The 27781-nt window shown below is 37.5% G+C and overlaps 1 protein-coding gene across 2 annotated transcripts in view; it reads left to right on the top strand.

Annotated features, from left to right (window-relative positions):
- NNT (nicotinamide nucleotide transhydrogenase) overlaps positions 1 to 26873 on the top strand; it is a 41912-nt gene extending 15039 nt beyond the window's left edge. For both annotated transcript variants that reach the window (XM_056514791.1, XM_056514790.1), the window contains exons 9-22: positions 364 to 555; positions 1495 to 1648; positions 2496 to 2657; positions 3414 to 3524; positions 4280 to 4425; positions 5954 to 6149; positions 6727 to 6960; positions 8797 to 8957; positions 9808 to 9987; positions 13963 to 14122; positions 15511 to 15592; positions 21993 to 22111; positions 22844 to 22959; positions 24197 to 26873. In XM_056514791.1, coding sequence (XP_056370766.1) covers positions 364 to 555; positions 1495 to 1648; positions 2496 to 2657; positions 3414 to 3524; positions 4280 to 4425; positions 5954 to 6149; positions 6727 to 6960; positions 8797 to 8957; positions 9808 to 9987; positions 13963 to 14122; positions 15511 to 15592; positions 21993 to 22111; positions 22844 to 22959; positions 24197 to 24346 — 2163 coding nt within the window. In that variant the 3' untranslated portion in view covers positions 24347 to 26873. The remainder of the gene's footprint in view (positions 1 to 363; positions 556 to 1494; positions 1649 to 2495; positions 2658 to 3413; positions 3525 to 4279; positions 4426 to 5953; positions 6150 to 6726; positions 6961 to 8796; positions 8958 to 9807; positions 9988 to 13962; positions 14123 to 15510; positions 15593 to 21992; positions 22112 to 22843; positions 22960 to 24196) is intronic.
- Positions 26874 to 27781: the final 908 nt, after the last annotated feature.

Genomic DNA, 27781 nt, shown 5'->3' with positions numbered 1-27781 from the left:
AACTGAGAAGATGACAAGTATTAGGCAGATTAATCTATTACCTGACTGCTTAAAGAAGTTAGGTTCTGAGAGAATGTAGGATTTGGAGAAGATAAGCTCATACACCAATATGCCTTCCTTTCTGTGAGGTTTTGTTGCTAGTGGTATTTAAGGTGTTGAATTTGATCACGTTGGATTCTGTAGCTATTGTGAGTGATCTGTCCCTGACTCAGTAGTGTCAGAGCTTCAAGTAGCTAATTTAGTTGGGGTTATAAACAGAGATAAGTGAAACAGTGTATATATTTCCAGAAAGGTGTATTGGAAGAGATTATGCTTTTTCAGAGATTGTACAAATCCTAATTATTTTACTTGGATTTTTTTCAGGGTGTTACACACATTGGGTACACAGATCTGCCTAGCAGAATGGCTACTCAGGCCAGTACCTTGTATTCTAATAATATTATCAAACTTCTAAAGGCTATTAGTCCTGACAAAGAGAATTTCTACTTTGATCCAAAAGATAACTTTGACTATGGGACTCTGGATCATGTTATTAGAGGAACTGTAGTAATGAAGGTAAGCCAGTAAATACTCGCTTCTTAATTTGTGCGTACACACCTAAAATTTATAATTTCTGTTCTCTTCAAAATGTGTTCAGGGGTACTGCCTGCCAACAGACTTCAGAGATGGCTTGTTGGAGTGTGTGGGTAACTGTATGTTTATTCAGCTGAAAATTCCTCTGTCTCTTCTTAGTCTTGTCTTCTTGTCAAGGTTCAACCTAATGTATTTACTAAAGAAAAATAGGAAAAAGATAACATTTGTGTGTTTCATGTGATAAAAATATAGCTACTTAAAACATATTTGAGGCATTATCAGACCAAAACTTTCTTCCAGGAAAACATTCTTCCTTTAAAAAAAAAAGTGTTCCTTTTATAGTAAGAGAAAAAAATTGTGAAACTAGAATATGCAATATGTTTTAAGTTTTATCAGAAAATAATAAAATAAAAACTCAAGACTTCAGCTCTCCCAGACCATTGAAGTGGTGTGTACACTCAGTCCTGTAGCTCCATGGAGGCATGAAGAATAGCAAGAAATGTGAGATACTGTCATTGGTTCCTATTTGAGGTCTGGAAAGGCTGTGATTACAGTTCACATCTGTACTAGATTTTGTTATTTCCAACACTTTGTTTTATTTTGCATAGATGTTTTTCAGTTAAGGAACTTTATTTCTTAAATTTCTCTTGTTTCTGCTCTGGAGCCTTATGCTGCATCTTCACCAGCTGCTCTTGGACACATCCTAGACCATCCTAGTATCAAATCCTGTCTGGAGAGTGTGTGAACCAGTATGATTAACTTGGTCATGCCTTGCAAACTTCTGCTGATGCAGAAAAGGAGCCTGTCCCTGGGCAAGGCTGTAGGATGTTAGCACTTTCTGAATTGCAGGATTAAGAAGAAAAGACTTCTAAGGATTAAGCATCTGCCATGTTAGGCATAACTGTAGATATCTCTTGTCAGGATGGCAAAGTGATTTTCCCAGCACCTCCACCAAATAACATTCCTCAAGGAGCACCAGCGAAGCAGAAGACTGTAGCAGAGCTGGAAGCAGAAAAAGCAGCTACTATTACACCTTTTAGAAAAACCATGACTACTGCATCTGTATACACAGCAGGTAGGCAACTTCAATAGCTGGAGAGTCAGTGTAGAGTACTTCTCAGTTGGCTAATACTTTTGAATGACCCATCATCTAACTCATTCAATTGAATAACTATTTGGGAGAGCAGTTGATTGGCTGGTGTATTCTGGTGCAAAATTAGTGTATTGTAATAATTGTTTGAGAGGGAAAATAAAATTCTGAATTTTACCAAAAGTATTTGACATTTCAGCAAGTGCTGATTCATTCTCTGTGCATTCTCTGTGTTTTTGGCTCTACTTAAATATTAGTAAAACGGTTAAAATTCTGAAGGACTCCTGCCAGGAACTGTGCCTGTACTTTGCAGCAGAATCAGTTCAATGTCTGCTTTCTTCAGATTTTATGGTATTGTGTGAGATTTAGATGATCACAATCTACTGAAATATTTGGAACAGGACATTTATCTTTGACAAATAAGTATTGGCTCTTCATTTCATTTGTTAAGTCTCAGTGCATCAGAACTTCTGCATGAAGTAATTAATGAATTGAGTAGTCTTAATTTTAATCCCTGTTCTTCATAAATATGCTTTGATACATCCAAGTAATAGCTCAACATCATTGTGACTTCTGCATTTTTTTCTACAGAATAGGAGAGTGATAGCATAACAAATATTTGTGGATTATATTTATGGCTTTTTTTCTGTTACATAAGAAACACTAGCACTGAAAGAACTTCGTGTTTTTGACAAAATGATCTCCCTGATTTTGAAACCAGTCCATGCAGAGAACTCCATTTTGCTTTTGTGTCAGTGCTAGGCTATAAGCTGTTATATATAAATGTAAGAAGCAATTGAAAAGTTACAGTTTTCCTGTGCTTTCCTCCTAGGTTTAGCTGGTATGTTAGGGCTGGGCATTGTAGCACCTAATGCCGCTTTCACACAAATGGTGACAACGTTTGGCCTCTCCGGAATAGTGGGGTACCACACAGTGTGGGGTGTGACTCCTGCTCTGCACTCCCCACTCATGTCTGTGACTAATGCTATCTCAGGTAAGTAGATGTCACACAGCTGCTGGTTTTCTTCTTGAAGTGGGCACAACTCCTTTTACCTGAATTAGTACTGCTGTGCATATTGAAGTTTACTTTCATAAGTAGCAAGGACACCTGAAACATATTTCTGAGAGAATGATTTTTTCAAAAGGAAGGCAAATTTGATGCTGTATCCTTTTAATTTTAGTAAGTAAATTTTTACACTTGACCTATTTGCTTCAAAGTTTGTTTTACTTGTAGTGCTGCAGTCTTCTTTTGTAGACCACATCTTTCCTCCCATCCTCCAAAAGATTGCCCTGAAAATAACTTATCTTTCCTATTTTTTACATTCTTTTGTTCATCTCCTCAAACGATGTCTTTTGAGAGAGGGTGAAAAAGAAAATAAATCCTAAAGTACCCATAAGATTCGTAATTCTTATAAATAAGATTTTATGTATCTGTGTTTGGCTATGTGTGGCAGGTCACAAGTGATCTACTTTGGTTGTTAAAAACAAAATTTCTTTAATTGAACAAGTACTTGGCTAACTCTGCTTAAGGCACTGTTCTTCAAAACTACATTCATATGCTATTTTTTTTTCTTTTGAAACATGTTTGTTTTCCTGAAACAGACTGTGGTGGTTTTCTTTTAAGCATTAATGTGTGAAGTAGGGGTCAAAATTTGAGCTGACTGATATTGTCCAGCAGTTGAAGGGAAACTTCCTGTAGGTATAGAGTCTTTTAAGGTTACACAGTAACACTTATTTCTCTTTTAAATAGGTCTGACTGCAGTTGGTGGGCTGGTTCTGATGGGAGGACACTATTTCCCTCAAAATATTTCCCAAACCCTAGCAGTGCTTTCAGCTTTTATATCTTCAGTCAATATTGCAGGTATGATTGCTAGGTTTTCTCTCAATGATAACTTCAAGTACTAATGTATTTTTAAAACTTCTTCTAGCTCTTTAATTGTATAATTCCGGAAATACTAGAGAAGTTCTAATCAGAAATACAGATTCTGAGAATAGAATCTGAGAGCATTTTATCAATAAAAGCCCATCACCCCTCCAATTTTCACAGCAGTTGTTGTACGTATTTTGCATACCCTGTGGAGTAACATTTTTTAGGAAATATTTAAATGTGCATTTTTTTTCATAGTATCCTTTGGGTGATGATTATATACAATATATTTTTCTGTATAAACCAAGAGGGTAGTTGTGGAGGATTTGTACTTGTATTAATTTTCCTACTTGAAATATATACAAGTGACATAGAACAAAATTCTGTTTCCTTGAGTTTCAGAAGTCCCAACTTCAATAATAAAAAATACAAGAAAGTGAGCATTGTGACTTAGAAATGCTGATTTTTCTGGAACAGGTGGGGAAAAGAATGCAGTCATAAACTAAGCTATATCCTACAGACAGGGTAGAGTATGGAGCCAGAGCAAGTCCTCCTTCTGAATTTGTTCCAAAGGCTAAAAGACACTGCAGGACCTAACCCTGATGATACCTTTGTTTTCTGGTGGTTTTCTAGGTCACTAGCTTTTTTGGTTGCTGAATTGTATGAAATATTATATATTTCTCTTATAACTTGGCATGTGCTTGATTTAAGATTTTATTTTTTTAAGATTGCTCCTTTACTTTGTCCAGGTGGCTTTTTAGTTACACAGAGAATGCTGGATATGTTCAAACGTCCCACAGACCCTCCTGAGTACAACTACTTGTACCTGCTCCCTGGTGGTGTGTTTGTAGGAGGCTATGCAGCTGCTCTCAGCGGTGGCTATAACATTGAACAAGTAAGAAGATAACTTTATGGCTCTTAGCCCAGTGCTCAGTGTTATGTTTCTTCATGCCTGTTCTGTTGAGGAGTAAATAACAAGGTCTTTCCATCAGCTGCATGTTCCCACAAGACCAATCTGAAGCTGATTAACTGTAAGCTTGCAGTCACACAGCTAACATACTTTAAAAGCTCTGTTATTGTTTTGTTTTGTGTTAATGTAGCAGGTGCTTTATATTTATTAGACTGCTTTCCTAAATTAAAATCTAAATAATTCAGTAACTACAGAAATCAGCCTTTGTTTTAAATGTTTCTGAAAGTTCAACTTGGCATGATAGTTAAAAAAGAATGGGATCAGTTTTCAGCACAGAGGGGTATACAGGGATTTTACCTGTAGCACCTTTTATGGTAAACTTTTGTTTGCATTTGTTTTAATAGTAAGAAAAATCAATCTGTATTGCCTTGTGCATTTAGAAAAAGTGAATCCAAACATACTGTTATGGCAGGGGCTTGTAATATATTTGTGGTTTTCCAATTACCTGGACATACATAGCTCAGTTCATGTAGGTTGTTTATACTTTTTTGCAAACAACAGTTACAGAATGCCACAGAATCATTAATGCAGGAAACGACCTTTAAGATCATCATATCCAGCTGTCAGCCTTGCACCACCACCATGGTCACCACTAGACCATGTCCTCAAGTACCACATCCACAAGTTTTTTTTAACACTTCCAGGGATGGTGACTCCACCACTTTCAAGGGCAGCCTGTTCTAAAGTTCTGCCATGCTTTCCAGGAGAAAAAGAAATCTTAATATCTAATATAACCTTCCCCATGAGCAACTTGAGGCCATTTCCTCTCACTTGTTACCTGGGAGATAAGATCAATTCCCACATGGCTGCAATCTCCTTTTGAGGAGTTGTAGAGAGTAATAATATCCAGTCAGCTTCCTCTTCTCCAGACTGAACATCCCCAACTCATTCCTCACCAGCTTGTGCTTCAGAAGCTTCACCAGCTCTGTTGCCCTTCTCTGGACTTGCTCCAGTGTCTTTATTGGAGTGAGGGATCCAAAACTGAACATACGATTCAAGGTGTAGCCTATCCAGTGCTGACTGCAGGGGAATGATCACAGTTTTACTCCTTTTGGCCACACTATTTCTGGTAGTTCAGAGCTATCTAAACTATTTCTTAGTTCAAATTTGCCATAAACAAATTCTGAAACTATTCCTATAGTGAACAGGACCATATAGCTTTGGATTTGTGGTAAAGAAAAGGTTGCTTCTGAATTGATGGGGAAAATAGGTTTGGCTCTAGTTAATATTCATTTTGCAGATAAAAAAAGGTCATCAAGTGAGGGAGAAGCTTTATAGATATCACATTTTAATTGGCCAAAACCACATCCTGTATGACAGTTTCTCGACTTCATTAAGAACTGTGACTTAAACAGATTCTGGAGAAATCAGCCCTTTTGTGTAATAATCAGTGATCTTTTTATAGCAATGCAATTTGTCACTTCTTCGTACTGGTGGTTTTCTTATTTTAAAGGTGATGTATCTGGGCTCGGGACTGTGCTGTGTTGGTGCTCTGGCTGGTTTGTCTACCCAAGGAACAGCTCGTCTTGGAAATGCTTTGGGTATGATTGGTGTTGCAGGAGGTTTAGCCGCAACTCTTGGAAGCCTTAATCCCTCGCCTGAATTGTTGGCACAGATGTCAGGTGCAATGGCACTTGGTGGGACCATAGGTATGTGTATGGTGAACTAACTATGTTCCGTGCATTCATATGTGCAACCTGTATATACATAAAATACTGTATAGCTCCCAGGTGAATTGACTAACTGACATTTGTGGTTTGTGCAAAATTATTTTTCAAATGTGTGAACAAAATATCATAACTTTCAGAGCTTTTATTAATGCTTCAGAATGTGATAAAGAATGTGCTGACTGGTGGAAAAGTGGGAGCACATCATCTCTGATAGGGAAACTGTGTGTGCAGAGGTAAATGATCTTGCCCCGCTTCATACTTCTGTTCAGTTTCTGACTGAATTCTGCCAAATTCCCTTTTTCACATTGTGTGAATTTCTCAATATTTGGTGATGTTTTTTAGCACATGATATACTTTAATCTTTCTATTTTTCATTATGTCCTGCTTGCACAAAACACACCTTGTGCAGCCTTCAGTACAATGCCATAGCAGTTTCTATTTGGAACAAGCTTGTGTTTGTGTAATCATTGCACACTCAACCACCCTGTACTAATTTCTAGCTGAACAGGTGGGTTGTGTTTTCTAAGATTTCCCTTCTGTCTTCTACTCTCAATAGGTCTGACAATTGCTAAACGCATCCAGATTACAGATCTGCCTCAGCTAGTGGCTGCTTTCCACAGTTTGGTTGGTTTGGCTGCTGTGCTCACCTGTGTAGCAGAGTACATGATTGAATATCCTCACTTTGCCACTGATCCTGCTGCAAACCTCACCAAGATTGTGGCATATCTTGGCACATACATTGGCGGAGTGACTTTCAGTGGCTCTCTTGTTGCATATGGAAAACTGCAAGGTGAGACTTTCTATTCAGAATTAAATATTTGTTAAAGGGTTTTTCTTCCCCCTGGATTTAGCTCTACTGTTAGACTGCTGTGTAATTGGAAGGAATCATTCTATTTTGCACCAGGTAAAAGTTTGTATGATTAAATTTTATGAGTTTACTTTTTTGTTTCTAATTCTGTTTAATTTGTGTACAGCTTTAGTTATGAAAGGTTGTCTTCAGTGCTTGGGCATATTACTACTATTCATCTTGTCTAGAAATAGGTGTTGCTTTGTTATTAAGACACTACCTGATGCTTTTTCTCAAATTGCTTTGATTGAACTTTTATAATTACAACTTTGTATTTCTGAGCAGACATTTTAATTGAAACTCTTATTTTGCTGGATTCAGTGAGCACTAGTAATACTTCTAGGATTTTGTTCTTAACACTGCGAACTTCGTTAAGGCAGGCAGCTTGCAGTATTGAGGCTGCCTTGCTTTAAACCATTCAGTTTAACTACTGGGCAAATGCTGTGCTCCATGCCTCTTGCTGTTTTAGCAAATATGTTAAGTTAAATACTAATTCCTGATTCTTACGCATGTGAAGATTTCTATATTGCATTTATTTTTGATTTTGTAAGCACACAGCTTTTGAGAAGCTGAGGTACTACTTGTACTAAGAATTTCAGGCTAAGAGCTTCCTATTACTAATCCTGTTGTTAACTTTGCAATAGTTCCTTTGGGAAACATCTCTTTGCTTTCTTCAGTGTTTGTGAGACCAGCCATTGAAGGAGGAAGTATGACAAGGATGGGAATCTGTCTTCTCTAATAATCTTTTGAAGGATTTGTCAGTAGTATGTATTTCTCATGTATCTCTGCTAAATAGTTATTCCTTTATTTCTTCTTCATTATATTTTCTCTCTCCATTGTATCCCCTCAGTGATTTGTGCGCATGTCACTGGTGAACTTCACTGCCTGTTTGAGCCTGCTCTCCTATTTCTGTTTACTTTTTTCTCCCTTGCATTTTATATCATCATGGTTGGAACTATGAAGTTTGTCTATACCAGTGGACTACTGATCCTATGGTATGCAAAAGGGTAGTAAGTCACACAGATTGACTCCCCTGCCTGAGACCATCAGTTCATTCTTTCCCTTGATTTCAGCTAAATTTAAAGGAAATGCTGTTATTTCTGTTATAAGTAACTACTGGGAAACTTGTATTGTTTGTCATGTGGTTTGCAAAAAAAGAAACTCTACTATAGAATAAATGTGACTGTCTTTTTAAAGAGTCACACAAATACTGAACCTCCTTTTCCCCTCAAGTTCTGCAGATGTAGGAAGCTGTGGGAGTTCTGTGTGATTGAGGGTAGTTGTGAAATTAATGCATTTGAAAACAGGAGTGTTTTGTACTTGGTGTTATTTGTGTAGTCATATTTTTCTAATCACACAGTTTTTTTGAGAGACTGAGATAATCCTTGTGTGGAAGTTCCAGCTAAAAGCTTCCTTCTGCTGTGTGATAAATCCAACATACAAAGACCTGGAGACAAAGTGGAAGGACTGTGTTGAAAAAAAATAAAAAGGCTTTTCAAAAGGAAAAGAGATTTTTCTGACTATTCTGGAGCTCTTCAATGAAATTAGGAAGTAAACAGAGTTTAAACAAGAGTATTTGAGAACCTAGAGGAAGTTTGAATGTCTTGCAATTCTGAGTCAGCAGAAGATCTCAGCTTCAACTAACTTGTTTTATCTTCTGCCCCTCCCTTTTTCTCTTTTAAAATTTTTCTTTTGTTGAGTTATTTAGTCTTCTCTGAAGGTAAGAAAGAGGCTTCCCTGAATGTACATGTTAATGTCTGAAAATGCATTTGATTGCAGGTATCCTGAATTCTGCACCTCTGCTCTTGCCTGGTCGACATGCATTGAATGCAGGATTGCTGGCTGCCAGCATTGGTGGGATGGTTCCCTACATGATTGATCCTTCTTATACCACAGGAATTACTTGCCTGGGTTCTGTGTCGGCACTCTCAGCCATAATGGTAAGCTGAGGAATTGTAGAAAGTGAAACATGTTACAAAGGAGTTTAATCTCCTGTTTTGCAAGTTTCCTCTTTATGGATTATATTTTCCCATCCTGAGTCTCACTGGGCATGGTGCTTGCCTGTGTGGTACCTTACAGTAGCAAGTAGCAACTGGCTTTTCTGTAGCTGTAAACCACAAATGTTCCAGAGAACTTGAATGCATCTTTATAATTATGTTTTGCAGCTATTGATTAATTAAGCTTTTTATATGACAAAGTGATACTTGATAAGACATTTTGGAAAGCTAATCCTTTAAAATACTTAAAAGACGTCTGGATCTACCGATTGCTATGATAACTTCTTAATATTACTTTCATGTGTAACTTCCCCCATTCATTTACAGCAGTATATGCCAGTGTTGCACAATTTACCTTGAATATTGCAGTTGTGTAAACTGAGTCTTGCAAAGATGGCTCAATATGAATGCCTTAATATATGAACAATTCTATGGAGCTGGTAGGATAATTTTCCATGATTATGGCGGGGTACCTTTCTGTCCTCTCCGAAAAGGCAGATTTGGTAGGTCCAGTCCTTAGGCCACAGCCTGAATAACTGAAAATATTTGAATAGGTTCTAAGTAACTTGATAGTTGCCTAGAAAGATTGTGGACATCCTATTCCTAGAAGTGTCCTTGAGCAACATGATTTAGTGGGTAACATCCCTGCCAAAGCTGGAACTGGCTGATCTTTAAAGTCACTTCCAACACAAACCATTCTAAGATTCTATATTTATTTTTCAGTACTGAGTGTCTTCTCTTGGTGTTCTCCTTAGTCATGGCTGACACTGAAGTATTTTCTTTCCTTCTCCAGGGTGTCACTTTAACAGCAGCTATTGGAGGTGCTGACATGCCTGTAGTTATTACTGTCCTGAACAGTTACTCTGGATGGGCTTTGTGTGCCGAGGGCTTTCTCCTGAACAACAACTTGCTGACCATTGTTGGTGCACTCATTGGCTCCTCTGGGGCCATCCTCTCTTACATCATGTGTGTGGTAAGAAGCCAACAGAAATTGTGCTTGTTTGCTGAGTAATGAAAAAACTTTTTAAACCATGTTTTTTAGGATGGTAAGTCATTGGATCTCAAACTGTTAGATGTTTACAGACTAGAAAATTCTTGATTGAAACTGTTGGACTAGATGTCCTGTCATTTTTCTTTGGTTTGGTGAGAGACATATCTCAAAACTGAGGAAAGCCCTTGCATTGACTTAAGCATTAAGGGTTTGAACCTGGGCTCAAAGAAGTATGGTTACTTGTGGTCAGCTATTTATTTTTTAATCATACTGCTTTCAAATAGTAGTTAAATTTAAGCTAGATTTAATATGTAGCAGGAGATACTTAAACTAGAGTGTTCATTTATAAAGCTATTGGTTAGCCAGTGATTTGCAGTTTGGTTTTTGGAGTGCAGAAAGGTGTGCTCTTTTCTTCAGAGCAGCTCCTTTGGAGTACCACGAGGTGGCAGCAGGCCTGCACAAGTTCAGTGCTGATGCGCCTGTGTGGCAGCAAGCTTGAGCTTCAACTCAGTGTGAGAGTTGTCCTGCTTTATTAGTAATTACCTCCTTTTCTCTGGAACATTTGTCTAAAAATCTTGTATTCAAAGATGGAGAGGCAGTGGTTTAAAGAAAACTGTTTGCAGTGCAACAGCTGCCAGCCTCCTGTTGTGTGATTCTACTTCATTTCTGTCCTTATGCTCTTCTGTGATCAGTGCCACTGTTCTCCTGTCTGATGTTTTCCTCTGGTCAGCTCTGGCAGTCATCTTTTACTCCATCTCCACTGATAAATAATATTGTTACCATGTTAGGAATGTTCAGTATAATTTTTTTCATCATTCTTGAGGAAGAATTTCAGAGAAGCTTAAAAAGGTATTCTTGTGCAACTACATGAAAGTGAATTGAAATGAACAATTTCAGGTATGAATTTCAAAGAATCTTGTTCTTTCTTGAACATTTTTTTGTCTCTTTATCAAAAGGAAATAAAATTATGTAGCTCATCTATTTAGTTGTATACATTTAGGAATTTAGTTCATATCAGTGGAAAAATAGTACTTATGGGTAACACAGATCTGAAAACTGTGTTCTTTAAGGATCAAATTCTTGTAAACCTTAGGGAAAATGTGAACTGCTTGGTATATATTTAACAATAATCTACCTTCATTTTTCTCCTACTGCCTCCTTTCTTTCTTAATATTGCTCATTCACAAGAGAGTGAAATACTTACATCTGGTTGGAAGAACCCAGGAAAATAGGAAGCCTGGGGGAGTAGTTAGAAAAATAGTTAGGTGGTGACAGAGTGACTTTCCTGTATGTTTCTCAGGTTACAGGAAGTTTAGTTTTTGAGGTAGTGTCTAGAAATCGTGTGCTGCTTTATATAAGCTTATACAACTGAAGTTAATCAACCAGTAAAATCAAAATTATTTTGTATGATTTCTGCACAATAAGCCATAAAACATGCTGTGAGCCCAGAATTTTTCTTTTCTGCTTTACTTTCTTTAATGGAAATCACTACTTTTAAAAGCATTGTTATAATCAGGGGATTCAGTATCATTGTCTTGAGGCTTCATTTCAGAAGAAGGAAATGCTGAAGAGTTTCAATAAATTCTGCTTTTGGTGTTTTAACCTGTGATAATGAAGCAGCAATTTTCCCTTTCCCTTTTTTGTCATTTTTTGGTATTTTTTTTGTTTGTTTGTTTGTTTTATTTTGTTTCTCCCCACTACTCTTTAGTATGATTTCTGTCAAAACCAGTGTATTTATTGATACTCACCTGGTACAGGTGAAAAGGTATTCGTGGAAGTATCTTAATAGTTGAAACCTTATTTTTGCAACATTATAGAACTATAGCTTAATCATCCAAAGGCAGTCCAGCTAATCTCTTAAAGCTTCAATAACTGAGATAAGGACAGAGAATTTAACTTCAAAAAGCAAAGGCCTGTACTGTTTGCTCATCCTTTGAATTATGACTCTTCTAAGACACCAACACAATACATCTTCCTCAGAACATTTGATTGTTAGCATGTCCTTGTCCCTCATTTTTCCCCAGAGGGAATACTTGATGATTGCAATTCTGGTATTAGAATCATTATGGGATGCAAAAGATACTTAAGATACTTAAGGTATATCCACTAACTGGAACCACTAACTGGGTTGATGAAACAGAGCAGGAGAGGGGACAAACTGTGTTAGTCTTACAGATTGTATACTGGCCATTCATATGTACTTGCTGTGTAGTTTCTGTGGGCACAGTGGAAGCACTTGCATTTCTCAGGATTCAAATATTTGATTTTCCCTGAACTGTGAGCTCTTGACCATTGTTACTTGTCTATACACAGCACAGAGGGCTTTTTACCAGCTGTTAGATTATCAGTGAGTGATGAAGCCTGAGTGATACCTCTGTATTTGTGGTCTGTGTTGGTAAAGAAGGTGGAAGAAGCTACAGAAGAGTTTTCACACTGAACCAGCTATATTAGTTAACCATTGCTTGACAAGGTCTTGGCTTTTCTGTACCTTCCACATTTTCTCTTGGAAGGGAAGCTCTTCTGGCTCTTTGCAGTGGAACCAGGCAAGGGTGCTTCAGTCTCATGGTTGCTTTCAGTTGGTTCTCGGATTTCTAATAATATTTTATCTTCTTTTTTTCTTTCCCTTTGACTCGGTCTAACTGTTTGTCTTTGGTTTAGGTATGTATAGGAACTGCTCTGCTTCCTGTAAGCTTGGCATTTGAAACATTTTAAGAGGGTGTTCTTCTGTCTAGGCTCTCTTATCTGACACTGCTGTAATGTTGAGACAGATGTCAAAGATAGTGTGTTTTTAGGGCATGTGAACAACTGTGTACTGCAGACAGTAAAATATGTTGATTTCACTGTGGTTTTGTGTGTCCCTTACAGTATCTGAAACAGTGATGACTTACCAGGAAAAGCAAAAGTTCCAACATCATCGTTCTGTTTATTTGCAAAGAATGGCACATCTTCTGAGGCTATAGCAAAAAACTTGTGGAACTGCATGATTTGAAATGTCAGTGGAGAATGAACATCTGGAAGCAAAATTTTGTGGGGATGATTCCTCCAACTTATATATGTATCTCTCCAGATCCATTCCTAAATTTTGTCGTGGTTTCTCAGCTAGTACAGAAGATGTATGACTCATATATGTAATTAAAGAAGCATTTTATCCTCTTCCCTTCCTGCTTCTAAAGTTTGTTTTTTTTCCCTGCAGTTACAAGTTTTGCCTATTTCCAGTTATAGACAGATATTGCTTTGGGACCACAGTCACAAGTAGACGTGCCAAAAAAGCATTTAGCCAATGGCTTTTCCTGGCTATGTGTCTAGTGGAGCCAGATTTTCAGGGTGTGTTCTTCTCTTAAACCTTCTAGTTAAAATCTCTTTTTTTGCTTTGGTGGTCAGCCAGTAAGTTAATGGCCCCCTTCAGTTCTTTACAATGTGGCTGGTTTTGTGTGGCTGATTAGCTGCTTTTGTGTTTTCCTGTCTTGTTTCTGTAGGAGTTTTGCTCCAGCACTACCTGTAAGAGCTTTGTGGATTCCATGCTGTCATGGAGCACTGCTGTGTTTACATGTTGAATTGGTTAAAAACTATGGAAAGTATCTTTCAAAAATGTGTGTGTTTATACCAATGTAAAAACATTTTTAGAAACTCCGTCATCAAACATGCATTCTTTCATATTCCTCCCTTTTAAGAACAAAAAGAGACCAATACTTGCTATTTGGATAGTTTTGTTTGTTTTGGAGAAATATTGAAAATACGTGTGTAATGTAATGTGTTCAAAGATGATATTTGGTGAATGCTGTGGTAAACTGTTTTAAAGAGCCTGTTTTAAAAGTCTTTGGGTTATAAGAAGGCAAAACCAGCTTATAAAGTTTATTGTCAGGAAGCCTTTAATATTTTCAGAACACTTTTTCAGAAGTTTTCTTTGTGGACTCTCACGTTTATTTTTTATATGATCAAAACCATCCTGTCTTTCAGGCTATGAACCGTTCCCTTGCAAATGTGATTCTTGGGGGCTATGGCACTGCATCAACAGCTGGTGGGAAACCCATGGAAATTACTGGAACTCACACAGAAATCAATGTGGACAATGCAGTTGAAATGATAAAAGAAGCCAATAGTATTATTATTACTCCAGGTAAGACTCTCTTGACTTATACAGCAAGATGTTCAGAGGATGTAATTTTAAAAAAAAAGACCCAAACCAAACAAAAACACAAAACAAACAAAAAAATATAGCCTGAGGTTGAAGCATGGCAGCAGCATATCAAATGTTGACCAGGTCCATATAATTTGTTTTTGTTCTCTTGTCAGGTATTGTTACCCAGTGCAGAGATGTGTGCCACTTCATTTTTCTTTGTGTATGTGTCTTCAAAGTTTGTCCTTTTTATTTGCATTTTAAATTCTTCAGAGCAAAGGCTTATCGTTTGTAAATTAAGCTTACACCAAAACAGCTGTACACAAAATTAACTGAATTTCCAAGTACAACCACAGTACCAATGGTACCAATATATCTGTCTGTTAAATCCTGAAAGACAGGATTTTATTTACACGTCTCATATACTTACTCAATTCTGCATTGGTTTACAAAAAAAACAAAACACCCATATAGTTAATATAAATACTGTAATTAAAGCAAAAAACCCAACCTGAAAACCAAAATCTGAATTGTCTGAAATGATTATGTTGGCTGTTCATGTCATTCAGTAGCATGCTCCCTGAAAGGAAAACTCAGGTAGGGGATAGTACAAGACTTCTCCTTCAACTGAATGGCATAACTATCATCTTAAACTTATTTTAGTGCTGGAATGTGAAGAATGCTAAAATGCAAAGTCAACTTTCATTTTGCTTCAACTTTAATGAGACCCTCAGTGTGGTAGGGTTCTAATTTGGGAAGCTACCTTTGTTTCTAATGAAACATTGCAATCATCTTCAAGGAGTTTGTCTCTTTCTCCTGTGGTCCAACCTTGAGGACATCATTAATAATATATGATTTTTGTTTTGCTCCTAGGTATTGTTGCTCTGATAAATTAGCTCAGAGAGACTGAAAAGATTATTTGCTGCTAAAAGTCATCTCCAGCTACTAGATTTGCATTATGTAGATTGAAATTCTGTTGAAGATAATAGTTGTGAAGTAACCTGGCAATTGCCCTTTTATCAATTTTTCAAAGTACCTGTCTGAAACATTCTCTTTTGATAGAGAAAGGAACATGTCTTTCGTGAAGGTGAAATAAGTGCTTTTGTAGTGTGTCGCATCACTGCACTGTAAATGGTCAGGAGAACAAAAAAAAGATTAATTACAGTAGTCAGGCTAGGAACATATGAGAATCTCGTGTGCTTTTTTATTTCTTTTTATTTATGTTATTTCTTTCATTTAGTTTTAATTATGAGAGCATCTCTTTGTGTGGAATGTACACTTACTGTCTGTAAGTCTTACAACTAGTCTTACAACTAGTAACTAGTAGTTACAACTAGTCTTTCTGCACTAAAACAGGAAAATAGGTTAAAATTTTGAAATTCTTTCAGGTTATGGTTTGTGTGCAGCAAAAGCTCAGTACCCAATAGCTGATCTGGTGAAGATGTTGAGAGAACAAGGGAAAAATGTCAGGTAAGTGCTTTCCTTGATGAAAAGTATTACAGCTGGTTTGGTTTCTTTTTTCATTCTGTTAAAACACCTAAAAAGTCTTAGTTTTGGTTTAACATTTTCTTCAGCATTGACAGAGGCACAGAATAGCAAAGTTAAAGAGATCTCTGGAGATTGTCTAGTTCATCCAGCCCCCTTTCTCAGACCAGACTGGAGAAGTTGCCTAGAATCTTGTCCAATTGGATTTTGACTATCTTGTCTCCAGAGATGGAGACTGACAGCCTCTTTGGATAGTTTCTTATGATGTTCAGGCATCCTTAGGGTAAAACCAGTTGTTTCCATGTTGCAATTTGCAGCTCTTGCCTCTTGCCCATTCAAGAATCTGGCTCTTTTTACACTCTCCATCTGTATTTATACACAACGTAAAGATTCCCTTGATCCTTCTCTTCTGCAGGCAAAAGAATCCCAGTTTTCAGCCTCTCCTCTCAAGGCAGATACTCCAAATCATTAAGCAACTTAGACCTACACTTATGTGGCTCCCGTAAGATTTTGCTATTTCAGGCAAGACTTCTATTAGAGTTCTTTGAATATCTCATGAAAGGATTATGGGAGTGCGTGTCTCCAGTCTCATGAATTTATTCTGCTGGAGTGCTGTTCCAAAAAGCAGAGATAATTCTTAGGTTGCCAGTATTGGCCTCAAGTCCTTTCCTCCTTCAGTTTTTCTGTAGACCTTATAGATTCTGAAAGTACTGGAAAGCAAACATTATGTCTTTCTTGTTGATTGTTTGAAACTTTGCTTGTTTTCTAATTATGATAACTTAATATTTTAAAATCAATTGAGGCTCAGTTTTCATTTCCAATGAGGTATTTTGGCAGATACTGGTTTGCCAGACATTCTTTGGTTTCCATATGTTTATTTCAATTAGATGGTGACTGCCCTTTGGAATCTGTCCTCTAGTAATTAGCATTTTTTGGTTTTGTTTTTCTTCTTCCACTACTTTTCCAGCCTTATTAAAAAGTTGTATGTAAGCTTTTGCGGTGTATTACAGCATTGTTTTGGTAACAGCAGAGTTCTAGGGTGTTTAGCAGAAATAACTTGTTAGTGTTTAACCAGGATTTTGCGATTTTGCATACTAAGTTGCTTTATGAACGTATTTATTTGTGCATACATGAGAAATGAGAGTGTGTGGTGGTGTATTTGCTTTCTGAAGCAGTCTTCACACCTTGTTTCTCCATGTTTAGCAGCATCTCTGTGTGTGTCCAGATTGCATTAAAACATTTAAAGATGCCTTAGTTGTGCAACAAAAAAAACTCTTTCATGGCTAATGCGATGACAGTCTTCTATACTTCTGGCTTTCCTTTCAGTGCTTCTGTGGGGGGTCAGCTTTTTTTTAAGCAACTTAGGTGAAATAAAAAAAAATATTATTTTTGCCTTTTTTGTTGGCTTTGCAGGGGAGAAAAGTGAATGAGTCCTTGAAATAAATGGCTTATACTTGAAGTGAGTCAATTTCAGGAAGGGATCACTGCAGTGATTACCTACTATTTTAATGAAATAAATCTGTATTTACAGTTTGTGGTAATTCAGGCCTTTCATCACTTTGCTGAGCTCCCATGGTGTTCATTGAGTGCAGCTGTTGTCCTCTGGTTTCAGTAGGCCTGGAGTGCCTCGGGACCCTAATGCTCTCACCATCCAGATGTAGTGACACTCTCACACACACGCTGTGGAGGACTGCCAGCATGGACACAGGATTGCATCAGTCTGTAATGCCCATCGTGTGCCAAGAAAAATTGTGACTGTCATATGGTCTGGTTTTTTGCTTCATGGCTCACCACTGATCCAGAGAAGCTGTTGTTTTAATTTGCTTTGCCTATAGCCATAACATTCTCAGTGAAGACCGCAGATTATATAACATGATGTGTAACCTTTGACTAGGATATAAATTTAGAAATACAGGAGAGATTTTGGAAACTTTAGACTGTTTTAGTTACTCAGTTGCATAGCTAACATCATTGCTCACTTGAGATGGTCTTGGAGCAGATCACATCTTTAATGCATTAGTAAAGTCACAGAGAAAGTTGGATATTACCGAGCTTTGAGTATAGCTTTCCCTTGTCATGGATGGATAAACAACAAAACTTTTATAGGCTATATCCCATAGCTCCCAGAATCTATTGGCCTTGGAGAGGAAATGGCTGTTCTACAACTGGTGTTATATTTCTGCAAAGTTAGAAGAAAGTAAATTGTTGAAAGTTCTTGCCTTACTAAAGTTCATCAACTACATGTTATGTTGTTTGTAGAACCCTGGTTGTGAAATTCTGATTTTTTCTATATAATAAAATTATATTCTCTAGTAATTTTGTATATAGAAACATAATTACAGTCTAAAACTGTATGTTCTCATATATGCAAGGGTTGTTAATGCTCTCCATATCCACATCCAGCTAACTGTCCTAGTTTTTACCACAGTATTTACCATAGACTTTTCTAAGACATTTTCTATCAATATGTTTTGTTCTTCTGCATAGTAAGATGTTATTGATAAGAAAAATGCATTTTGGTATGGAAGGACTCTTAAAATTGTGCTTTGTGTAGAGTTTAAAAATAATGACATAGTTAATAAGTTGACTTTCTGGGAATTCATAGTTGAGAGACATGCACATCACCATATAACAGCCTTTCAAAATAGCTTCTATTAAATTAGTGTTCTGGTTTGGGTTTTTTTAACCTTTTTATAGACAGATATCTTGGAGGACTTGGATTTCTGTCTTTTGATGCCGGAGAATTGTAATTACTTTTGAAAACATGAAAACAAGAGTTTTCTACATTTTTTAAAATATGGTAGTATTGATTTTGTTGTACCTGTGGTTTTAATATTTTTTATTGATACCTTAGTGGTTGAGCTCTAATCAAATGTCTTCCTGTGACCTAAGGTAATGGATTGTTGTTTGTACTGAAAACAGAGCTGCAGAGAGGTGTCTAACAATAGTGAATGAGATAGGAGCTGTAAGTGAGGCCAAACCCTTGAGCAAATACAACATTTAAAATGTTGAGTAAGCTAAATTAGGCACCGTCCACATATTGCTTTGCTCTGTCCTGCTTTGGTATAATGACAGGAGCCCTATCTTCACACTGATGAAATTATCCTGAAACACTTCTGCACTGGGTTATGTGCTGCTCTTATGAGCCAGCTATTTCAGTATTGATTACAAGAATGTTATTTAGCCAGCTGTAATAAAGATAGATACTGACTTTATGAACTGTGTGAAAAGTAATTTCTGTTTCGAGATTTTTCAGTCATTTCTCATGCAATAGTTGTCTTTTTGATACTACTAACTTCATACTAATTTGTCCACCTTCAGTCCTATCTATATACCCCAACTCCAGATGAAGTGTTTTTTCTGCTGAAGGTGCTAGATATGTGTATGTCAGGAGTTTTAGATATTTAGTCTAAATTTAAAATAAAATGCTGCACTTCTTGTATTACTTGAAAAAGTTCAAAATGTAAACTTGTGTGTTGTGTTGTCTTTGTAAAACTAAAAGGTATCCATTAGAGGCTGGTTTAAAAAGTTGAATATCCTTGCCTCATGCAATTTACCCATGAAGTGTGAGTAGCAAGGTGATGTACACTTACTTCAGTATTTGACAACTGCTGGTGGTAAGCAAGCCCCACATTATGCTGTCAGGATCAAAACAAAAATTTCTTCAGTGAAATACCAGAAATAATGTTTCAAGTCATACACTACGTGATGTGATTTAAGATTTCTTCTTGATTTATAAACAAACCAACAAACCTAAGGGAGTTCCTGCAAACTAATATCAAAGACTGCAATTTTTCACTTGAAAGCATTTTTGCCATAAAACCTGTTTCCCTTTTAAAATAATTTCTGTGTTAATTTTTTGAATATGAATGAGGTTCATGTTATGAATGTCTGAGACAGCATATGTAACAAAATGTTCCTGCTCAAATGCACATAGCTTAGAAGAACTGCTGCTGTTCTGAGTTGGAGTCAAGATTGTTGCTTTTGTTAGACACATTATGAGATGCCAAGGATTTTTGGTATCTGTTTTGCATGTTTACCTGAATTCTGAATCCTGCTTTTTATTGAACAGGCTGATTTCACTCTGGAGGCGTGTAAATGTTACCTTGTGACATAATGAGAGCCTTAGGGAATCTATAATTTTTTTTTTTTTTTTTTTTTTACATTCTTGCACATCCAAGTTCAATGGAATTCAATTAAAGCTACTTTCATATTTGGTTACCTGACTCTTACAAACAGACTTTTGGGAGTCTCCAATATTTGTCCAAAAAAGCTTTTGTATGAGCAGCTTTCTCAAACTTTGTGAATACACAGTATGTGGTTTCAAGCAGAGTCTGTCAGAAGTATCTACCTACTGATGGTTCATGCCATAACTCTTACTTTGTGAAGATAATTTGTCCCTTTCTTTTCTTCTTTCCTTGCCTCTTGCCAGGAATGGTGAAGCCAAAGGTGAAATTCATTCTCTTGGCAGCTTAAATTTTGGCTTTCTAGCCCTTGAAATAAGATTGTATGTGTATATAATACTTAATAGAAGCCTCACGAGTATTTTGTTTTGTGTATTGCCAAAGCAGCTTTGGTCACAAAGGCACTCCAATAATTTTATTAGACACAAAAGAGAATTTTGTTGGAAAATCTATTTTCACTGCCAGGGGAGTGATGAGTTTTCTCAAGGGTACTTCAGAATAAGAGTTCTCCTACTGTACTGTTAGTGATCAAATTTGCTATACTTAAAATATATCTGCGGTACTACACATGGCTTGTATTACTGAGTGAGTGGTGTGAAACATAAGCTGTTAGTAATTTGTGCTGTATATTTTCTCTCCTTCAGATTCTAGGTATTAGCCTTTGCAACACAGTCCCAAATGTTAACTAGCTGAATACAATCTATTGCTGTTCTTCTTTAAAAACATTAATTTTAAAACTAGCTTTTATCCTGCTGTTCGACCTAGAGCTTAAATTTGTAGTGTATCTAGAATTATGTGGATTAATCATATGTCCTTAATTTTGTTGCTGGGGTTCCAAGTGTCTCATTTTTTGTTGTATTAGTGTTGCCTTGATGATAGAGTGCTCTGTTGCCCATTTAAGGATGTATTTGTACAGTCTTCAATTCACAAGTGATCTGTGTTGATTGGACTGTGACTTGTGGTCCGTCAGTGTTATGTTATCCATTCCCATCTCAGTGGAGTTGAAAATAGAAGTATATGACAATCCATCTGTCTTTTCAAGTTGATTTATTAGTAATTCTCTCCTTTCTGAAGAATTCTGAATTACTTTCATTTAATTCCTGACTTACTTGGATTTCTGTTCAGAAATTTCTCTTCCAAAATCCAAGAATTAAAAAATCCAAGTTTTTTCTTGACTATTTTCCTTCTCTTCCAAAGTATCTCTAGACTTCTGAATTAACCATTTATCTTCAGCCCCATACAATATTAATCTGAGGCACTTCTGGCATGTGTGAGTCGGCATTCCATCTGGTGATAGCTTCAGAGATGGAAAGACAGAAAGTGCACAGGACACTAGACATGGATATGCCTTACTTGTAATGGCCAGTAGATGATCAGAAGAGTACCAGCAGAAAAAAGATTTGCTTCTAACCAAATACATCTTTGGTGGTTGCAGCTAAATCAGTTTAACATCTCCATTCTGGCATTTTCAGGTTTTTTACTCTTAGGGATCTGCATGCATGCCTGAGCACCCTAGGTGCCACCCTGTTGGTCTGTCTGAAATTTTAGTAGCTCATGAGCAGTGTATTTTCTCTAAGTTGTTTTTGAGCTGTTCTGAAAACATTTTAAAAAATGTTTATGCTTAAACTGTTACAGTTTCTTAGCTCTCTACCTTTTGAGTCCCCATTATTTTTTTTTTTTGGTCACCCTTTTCATTTCCTCCTAAGGTCAATCCTGAGAAGAAAGTGGCATATTAGCCTAATTCAGCAAGGCATTCTTTTGTGCTTGAAGTAGATCTCCTGCTAATTTTTCTGTTGGATTGAAAGCATTCATACAAGTGTTTCTTGTACCTGAGTAAATAAAGTCATTGACCAAGGGCATCTCTAGGTCTTGGAGTGGTTTTGCTTCAGAAAGGTGGCATGGTCTCCTGCTTTCTTCATGGAAATTTTATTTAGTCTGTAGTGTTTTCAGTGATGTAAGGGACCTGAAAAACTTATTAATGTGAATTGTAGTTTTGGAATTAAAATATTCATTTGTAAAAGTCTGTCACAAGGCTTGAACTATGGTACTGATTGGGAGGTGAACTGTTTAAGAGTTTCATTTTGTTAATTGTCATTTGTGCTTATACTTAGGAACTTCTCAGCCTTGTAAGTCACAGGTGACAATTTTGATATATAAAACAGAGTGGTCGAAATTTATTAAAGGGGTTTCTTCCCTTTTAGGTTTGGTATTCACCCTGTGGCTGGCCGTATGCCTGGTCAGCTGAATGTACTGCTAGCAGAGGCTGGCGTTCCCTATGATATTGTGCTGGAAATGGATGAAATCAATGAAGACTTCCCAGGTTAGCACATGAGCCATAAGTTTCCAGTAGATTGGATTATTTATTTGATTCTGTTTTTGCACTGCACAGGGATTTTTAACAATAGAAAGTCAAGAAATCAAGCCATTTAGTTTCTCTTTGTAGTGGACTACAGGTCTTCTTTGGGGGGAGGAGGTAGGGGAGCTTTTTTTTAAAATTGCTTGTAGCTGTGAAGTAAATGGCAAATGATGTATCTTAAAATTATGTCTGCTACTTCCCAGTCTCCACAGGGGAAAATTATTTTTACTTCTTTAGGTCAGGTGTTGTAGATTACTTGACCCTGTCATGTACTGCAAACCTGTACAGCATTGTACTGGCAACTTCTTGCTTTCTTACATCTTTATTTAAAAGGCAGAAGGTTGCTGGCAAAAGGTTTTTCAGAAGAATATTAAAAAAAAACCGCCAGGCATAAAAAAATTGAAAATTATGATACTATGTGTGTATTCAACCACATTTAAGTATCAAAAGGATTGAAATTTTGTGTGGCAGGGTGGTTTAATGAGTCCCTTGAAACTGGGTTGAAGATGTGTGCAGTTTGTTAGAAGTAGCTGGCAGCACATTTGAACTCTCACATATAATTTGCCTGAGAAGTTTGTAAAATACTTGTATGAATGCTTAACCATTAGGAGTTCTTCTGCCTAGAATGTGCATCAGCCTCAGTGTTCTGATTTCAGATAATTTTTCATCAGTGTTATTTTCTTTGTCTTGCTGCAGAAACTGACTTGGTCCTTGTAATTGGTGCAAATGATACAGTTAATTCAGCAGCTCAGGAAGATCCGAACTCTATCATAGCTGGAATGCCGGTTCTTGAGGTCTGGAAGTCCAAACAGGTGAGATTAACAGAGCTGAGTTATCGCCTACCTTTAGCAAGCTTTTAAAAACATGGTTTATAGGATCAGCTAATAAGATTCTTCCACTATTCTGGTTTCCACAAAAGCTTTTCTCCAAATTGTCCAACAAAATGGTCAATGCTTTGCTAGTGTGACACACTGTTCATGATTTTATAATCATCATCAAGTGCTTTAGTGAGACTAATGACAACTGCAATAGAAAAGATCAATTAGAGTGCTTCTACTAGAATGTGATTTGAATAAATGCTGGTCTGTTTGCATCCGTAACCCTGAAACATTTCTGTACAAACCCTGTTTTGTTAAGTTTACTAAAGTTAGGACAACTTTGATACTGAAGTGAAAATACAAGAATGAATAATATACTTAAATAAAGTTAAAATAATAATTGAAAAACAACAAATATCCCATCTCCCCAAAAACCAAATAAAACCCCAAAACAATGAATGGCTGAGTCAAGTAGAGCGCTTAGACTGTCCAAGCTGAATCAACAGATTAGTTACCTTAACAGTTTTGCTCTGATCTAAAGTACATATACTTGTGTTTCCTTGGTGTGAAATCTTTGATACCTTGTTCTGAATGCAGTCATGGCCTCAGTTGCTCTGTGGGTTACCTGTTCAAGTACTCATTCACAGGCATACACGTTTATCAACAGTATGTGTGGCTATATATTTCAATTTGAGAAGTAAACATTGACACAGTTAAGGTAAAGCTTCTCAGTTTCTCTGCTGAAGGTGCCATGTTTAACTAATTTGACACTTAATAGCTAAAACTAGTTTTATTTTTTTATGTCCCATGTGTGAAGTAATACAGGTCAGTAGTAAAGAGACTGTTGCGCCAAGTATTTATGTGAACACTTACCTGAATTTTGTTTCTATCAGGGAATTGAACGCTTTAAAATTAAAGTCTCAAAACCCTTCAGTGTTATGGTCATCAGTGGACATCTTGCTTTGACTTTACACATTACTTTATTCCATGTAATAATGTCCACACTCTCTTAATCTGAGATATTGCTTTTAACAACAAAATGTTTCTGAAATTGGGCTGGATATCAATTCATCTGCTATATAATTTAAAATACAGTTTCATAACTATGAGCACCCTGTTTTGGTCAGAGGTTTGTCTTCCTTTATTTGTGGAAGTTGGTTTTGTGTTGCCTTTGTTTGAGAAGGGTGGTAGCTGTGCTTTGCTGTTTCAAGCATGAATTCTTTATGTGCAGGTCATTGTAATGAAGAGATCTCTGGGAGTTGGTTATGCAGCGGTGGACAATCCCATCTTCTACAAACCAAATACTGCCATGTTGCTGGGAGATGCTAAGAAGACCTGTGATGCCCTGCAGGCCAAAGTCAGGGAATCGTACCAAAGCTAAATACTGATTTATTCTGCTCATTTTTCCGACTACAGTTTTGTCACAGAGGCCACAGTAAATGAGAGGTGAAAGAATCTCCCACTGTCATAAGGCAGCTGGCTTTTGGAGAAGACTGCATTGACTCCTAGGAGATGTAGTTCAGTCAGGGGATATAAACTTTTATAAAAAAATGGGCAGATCAGCTCTTTGAACTAAATCTCCAATGAGACAATGCATAAAAGAATGAAAATGTTCTTTTTAAGGTCAACATTGTTCTGTTACAAAAAGGAACTAGTAACTTATGGCCATCTTTAAGTAGTTACTGACTTCATCCTCCTTACTGTCTGTACTTCTGTCATGGAAAGTCACCAAAAAGTACTGTGCCAAAACTGTATTCAGTCTTATCATCAAAGCTGTTTTTTGGCTGGTATGGACAATGCAACTGTTGATTTAATCCAAACTTAAAAATAAATTTCAAACAGATGCAAGTGGAAGCAAATCCTTGCATGTCCCTTCAAACTCAGGACATTATCTGACATAGATGCTTACATGATTTGAATTCTAAGCATAATGTTCTTTTTCTTTTGGGGATTGTATGTATGCTGTGAATCAGGAACATTTTAGGAAAGTTACTTTTCTTTAAAATACAATTCCAGTTTTTAATGGTGCACGCTTATGTTAAATGAAACACAGGATATCAGGCACTTGCCAAGTAATCTTCAAGTCTGACAAGGAAATGAACATTTAACTTGCACTGCTTCCCTGTTTAAAGCAGCTGCTAAATTCTCCATCTTTTCTAGTCATTGCCTTTTAAAGTGTCTGAGAAAAAATGTGGTCCGCTTCTGCACAGGCAGAACATCTTGCATACCTGATCTATTCACAGAATTTGGACCACAGTGTTTCAGTTTTTCACTTAGACTTTTACTTGTACTTAATGCTTTGGTAGTAGAGATGCTTAGTGATGCTTTCTGAATTAATATTCTTGTGATGCTGAAAAAACCAAATTTGAACTCTCCCTCTCTATGCTCCTTCTGTGAGATCCCGCTGGATTGCATCTTCAGCTCTGGGGCCCCCAGCAAAAGAAAGATGTTGACCTGTCCAGAGGAGGCCACTAAACTGACCACAGGGCCTGAACATCTCTTCTTTGGGCACAGGCTGAGAGAGCTGGGACTGCTCAGCTGGGAGAAGGCTTCAGTGACACCTTGTAGCACCTTCCAGTACCTACAAGGGGTCCCCAAGAGGGTGGGAGAAGGACTTTTCACATGGGCAGGTAGTGACAGGACAAAGGGGAATGGCTTCAAACTAACCGAGGAGAGGTTAGAATAGACATTAAGAAATTCATTACTGTGAGGGTAGTGAGGCACTGGAACAGTTTGCCCTTAGAATTTGTGGATTCCCCATCCCTTTAATTGCACATGACCAGGCTGTATGGGGCTCTGAGCAACCTGGTCTAGTGGAAGGTTCCTAGGACCTGGATGACCTTTAAGGTCACTTACAAACCATTCTGTGCTTCTATATTTAAGATGCTGGAGTTCATTAGAATTTTTCTAATTAAATAAGCTTTGTTTGGACAGCACAGAAACATACTAAACTTAAAATCCAATGTTTTGATTATATTACTTTTCATTAATCTAATTAAAAACACTGTTTAATTTCCATAATAAGTCACAGAATCACAGAATCACTGTGTTGGAAGAGACCTTCAGGATCATCGAGTCAACCCATGGCCTAACACCTCAACTAGACCATGGCACCAAGTGCCACATGCAGTCTTTTTTTAAACACATCGAGGGATGGTGACCTTCACCACCTCCCGGGGCAGACCATTCCAGTACTTTATTATTCTTTCCAAAAAGCTTTTTCTAATATCCAACCTCTGTTTCCCTTGACGTGGCTTAAGACTGTGTCCTCTTGAGTTGTCAGTTGCTGCTTGGTGAAAGAGACCAGGCAGTTGTGGAGAGTGATAAGGTCACCCCTGAGTCTCTTCTTCTCCAGGCTAAACACCCCCAGCTCCCTCAGTCATCCCTCACAGCGTTTGTGTTACAAGCCCCTCACCAGCCTTGTTGCCTCCTCTGGACACACTCAAGTGGCTCAACGTCCTTCCTAATCTGAGGGGCCCAGAACTGGACACAGCAGTCAAGGTGTGGCCTCACCAGTGCTGAGTACAGGGCAAGAATGACCTCCCTGCTCCTGCTGGTCACACTGTTCCTGATCCAGGCCAGGGCCATTGGCCTTTTTGGCCACCAAGGCACTCTGCTGGCTCATGTTCAGTCAGCTGCTGAGCAGCACCCCCAGGTCCCTTTCTTCCTGGGCACTGTCCAGCCACACCATCCCCAGCCTGTAACACTGCAGGGGGTTATTGGCTAAAATGCAGAACTCAACACTTGGACTTATTAAACTTCATCCTATTGGACTCTGCCCAGGCATTCAACCAGTCCAGGTCTTTGCAGAGCCCTCTTCTCTTCCAGTAGATCAACACATGTTCCCAGGTTAGTGCCATCTGCAAATTTACTAATGAAAGTCCATTAAAATTAAATTGTGACATAGATTGCTGTTTTGTTTTTATTCTATCATGTATACTTGAGTGAAATTTGAATAATTGCCTAATAACATGGATTTTTCATCTCTTTGTAATGGTGTAGAAAGTGTCCATGGTTTCAAAGGCAAAAGAGAAATGACTCTCCTTGTGTAAGAAAGCATTCATTTCTGGACAATAGTGCCAGTTTGAAAGCAAACCAGTGGGAGATCTTAAGTCAGAATTTCAATTTAATAGGAAAATTAAAATAAAATGACACTGACAGTCAGAATACAACCTGACACCCTGTCAGTCAGGGAGTTGGTAGCAGTCAGATTAAATGGTGGCTCCACTTGCAGTGACCGATTGTGGTTCTGTTGAAGGAGTGATTCTGTAGAGAGGTGTAGTTTTTTTTCTGGAGGTCTAGTGGTGGTGTAGAAGGGCTTGGTTTTCTTCTGGGAATTGAGTGGGAAAAGCCTGCCTGTGGTGTTTTAAATTTTAGATTCTGTTTAGGTAGGAAATGCTTAGCTTTCCTTCTGGTTGAAGCACCTCACAATGGGGTGATGTAATTTTTTGAATCATGCAGTGAGACTCAAGGGCTAATTAACAGAAGATATTTTTCTGGAGAGGAGGATGGGTTCCACTGCTGCACCATCAGACTCTCACTCTTATAGGTAGGGGGAGGGTTTCCCATCAGCTGGGAAAGTGTATTCCTTCAGCACTTGGAGCGTCTCATGTATCTCCTTCACCAGAAGCCCCACCCAGTCTGGATGGTTCATTTCTGAGGTGGGCTGTGGGTCAAGCTCTGAGACAGCATCCCTAGTCTCTGGGGTAGGTATTAGGGTTGTTATCCAAATCAATCTCACTTTATCTCTTGAACAGACATATCAGCAACACCAGCCACTGTATGATATCATTAACATTTAGGGAAGATTTGAACC

The sequence above is a fragment of the Oenanthe melanoleuca genome, chromosome Z (genome assembly GCF_029582105.1).
Source record: "Oenanthe melanoleuca isolate GR-GAL-2019-014 chromosome Z, OMel1.0, whole genome shotgun sequence".
Classification (NCBI taxonomy): Eukaryota; Metazoa; Chordata; class Aves; order Passeriformes; family Muscicapidae; genus Oenanthe; species Oenanthe melanoleuca.
Note: the sequence above shows the minus strand (reverse complement) of the source record. Positions and strands in the feature narration are given on the sequence as shown.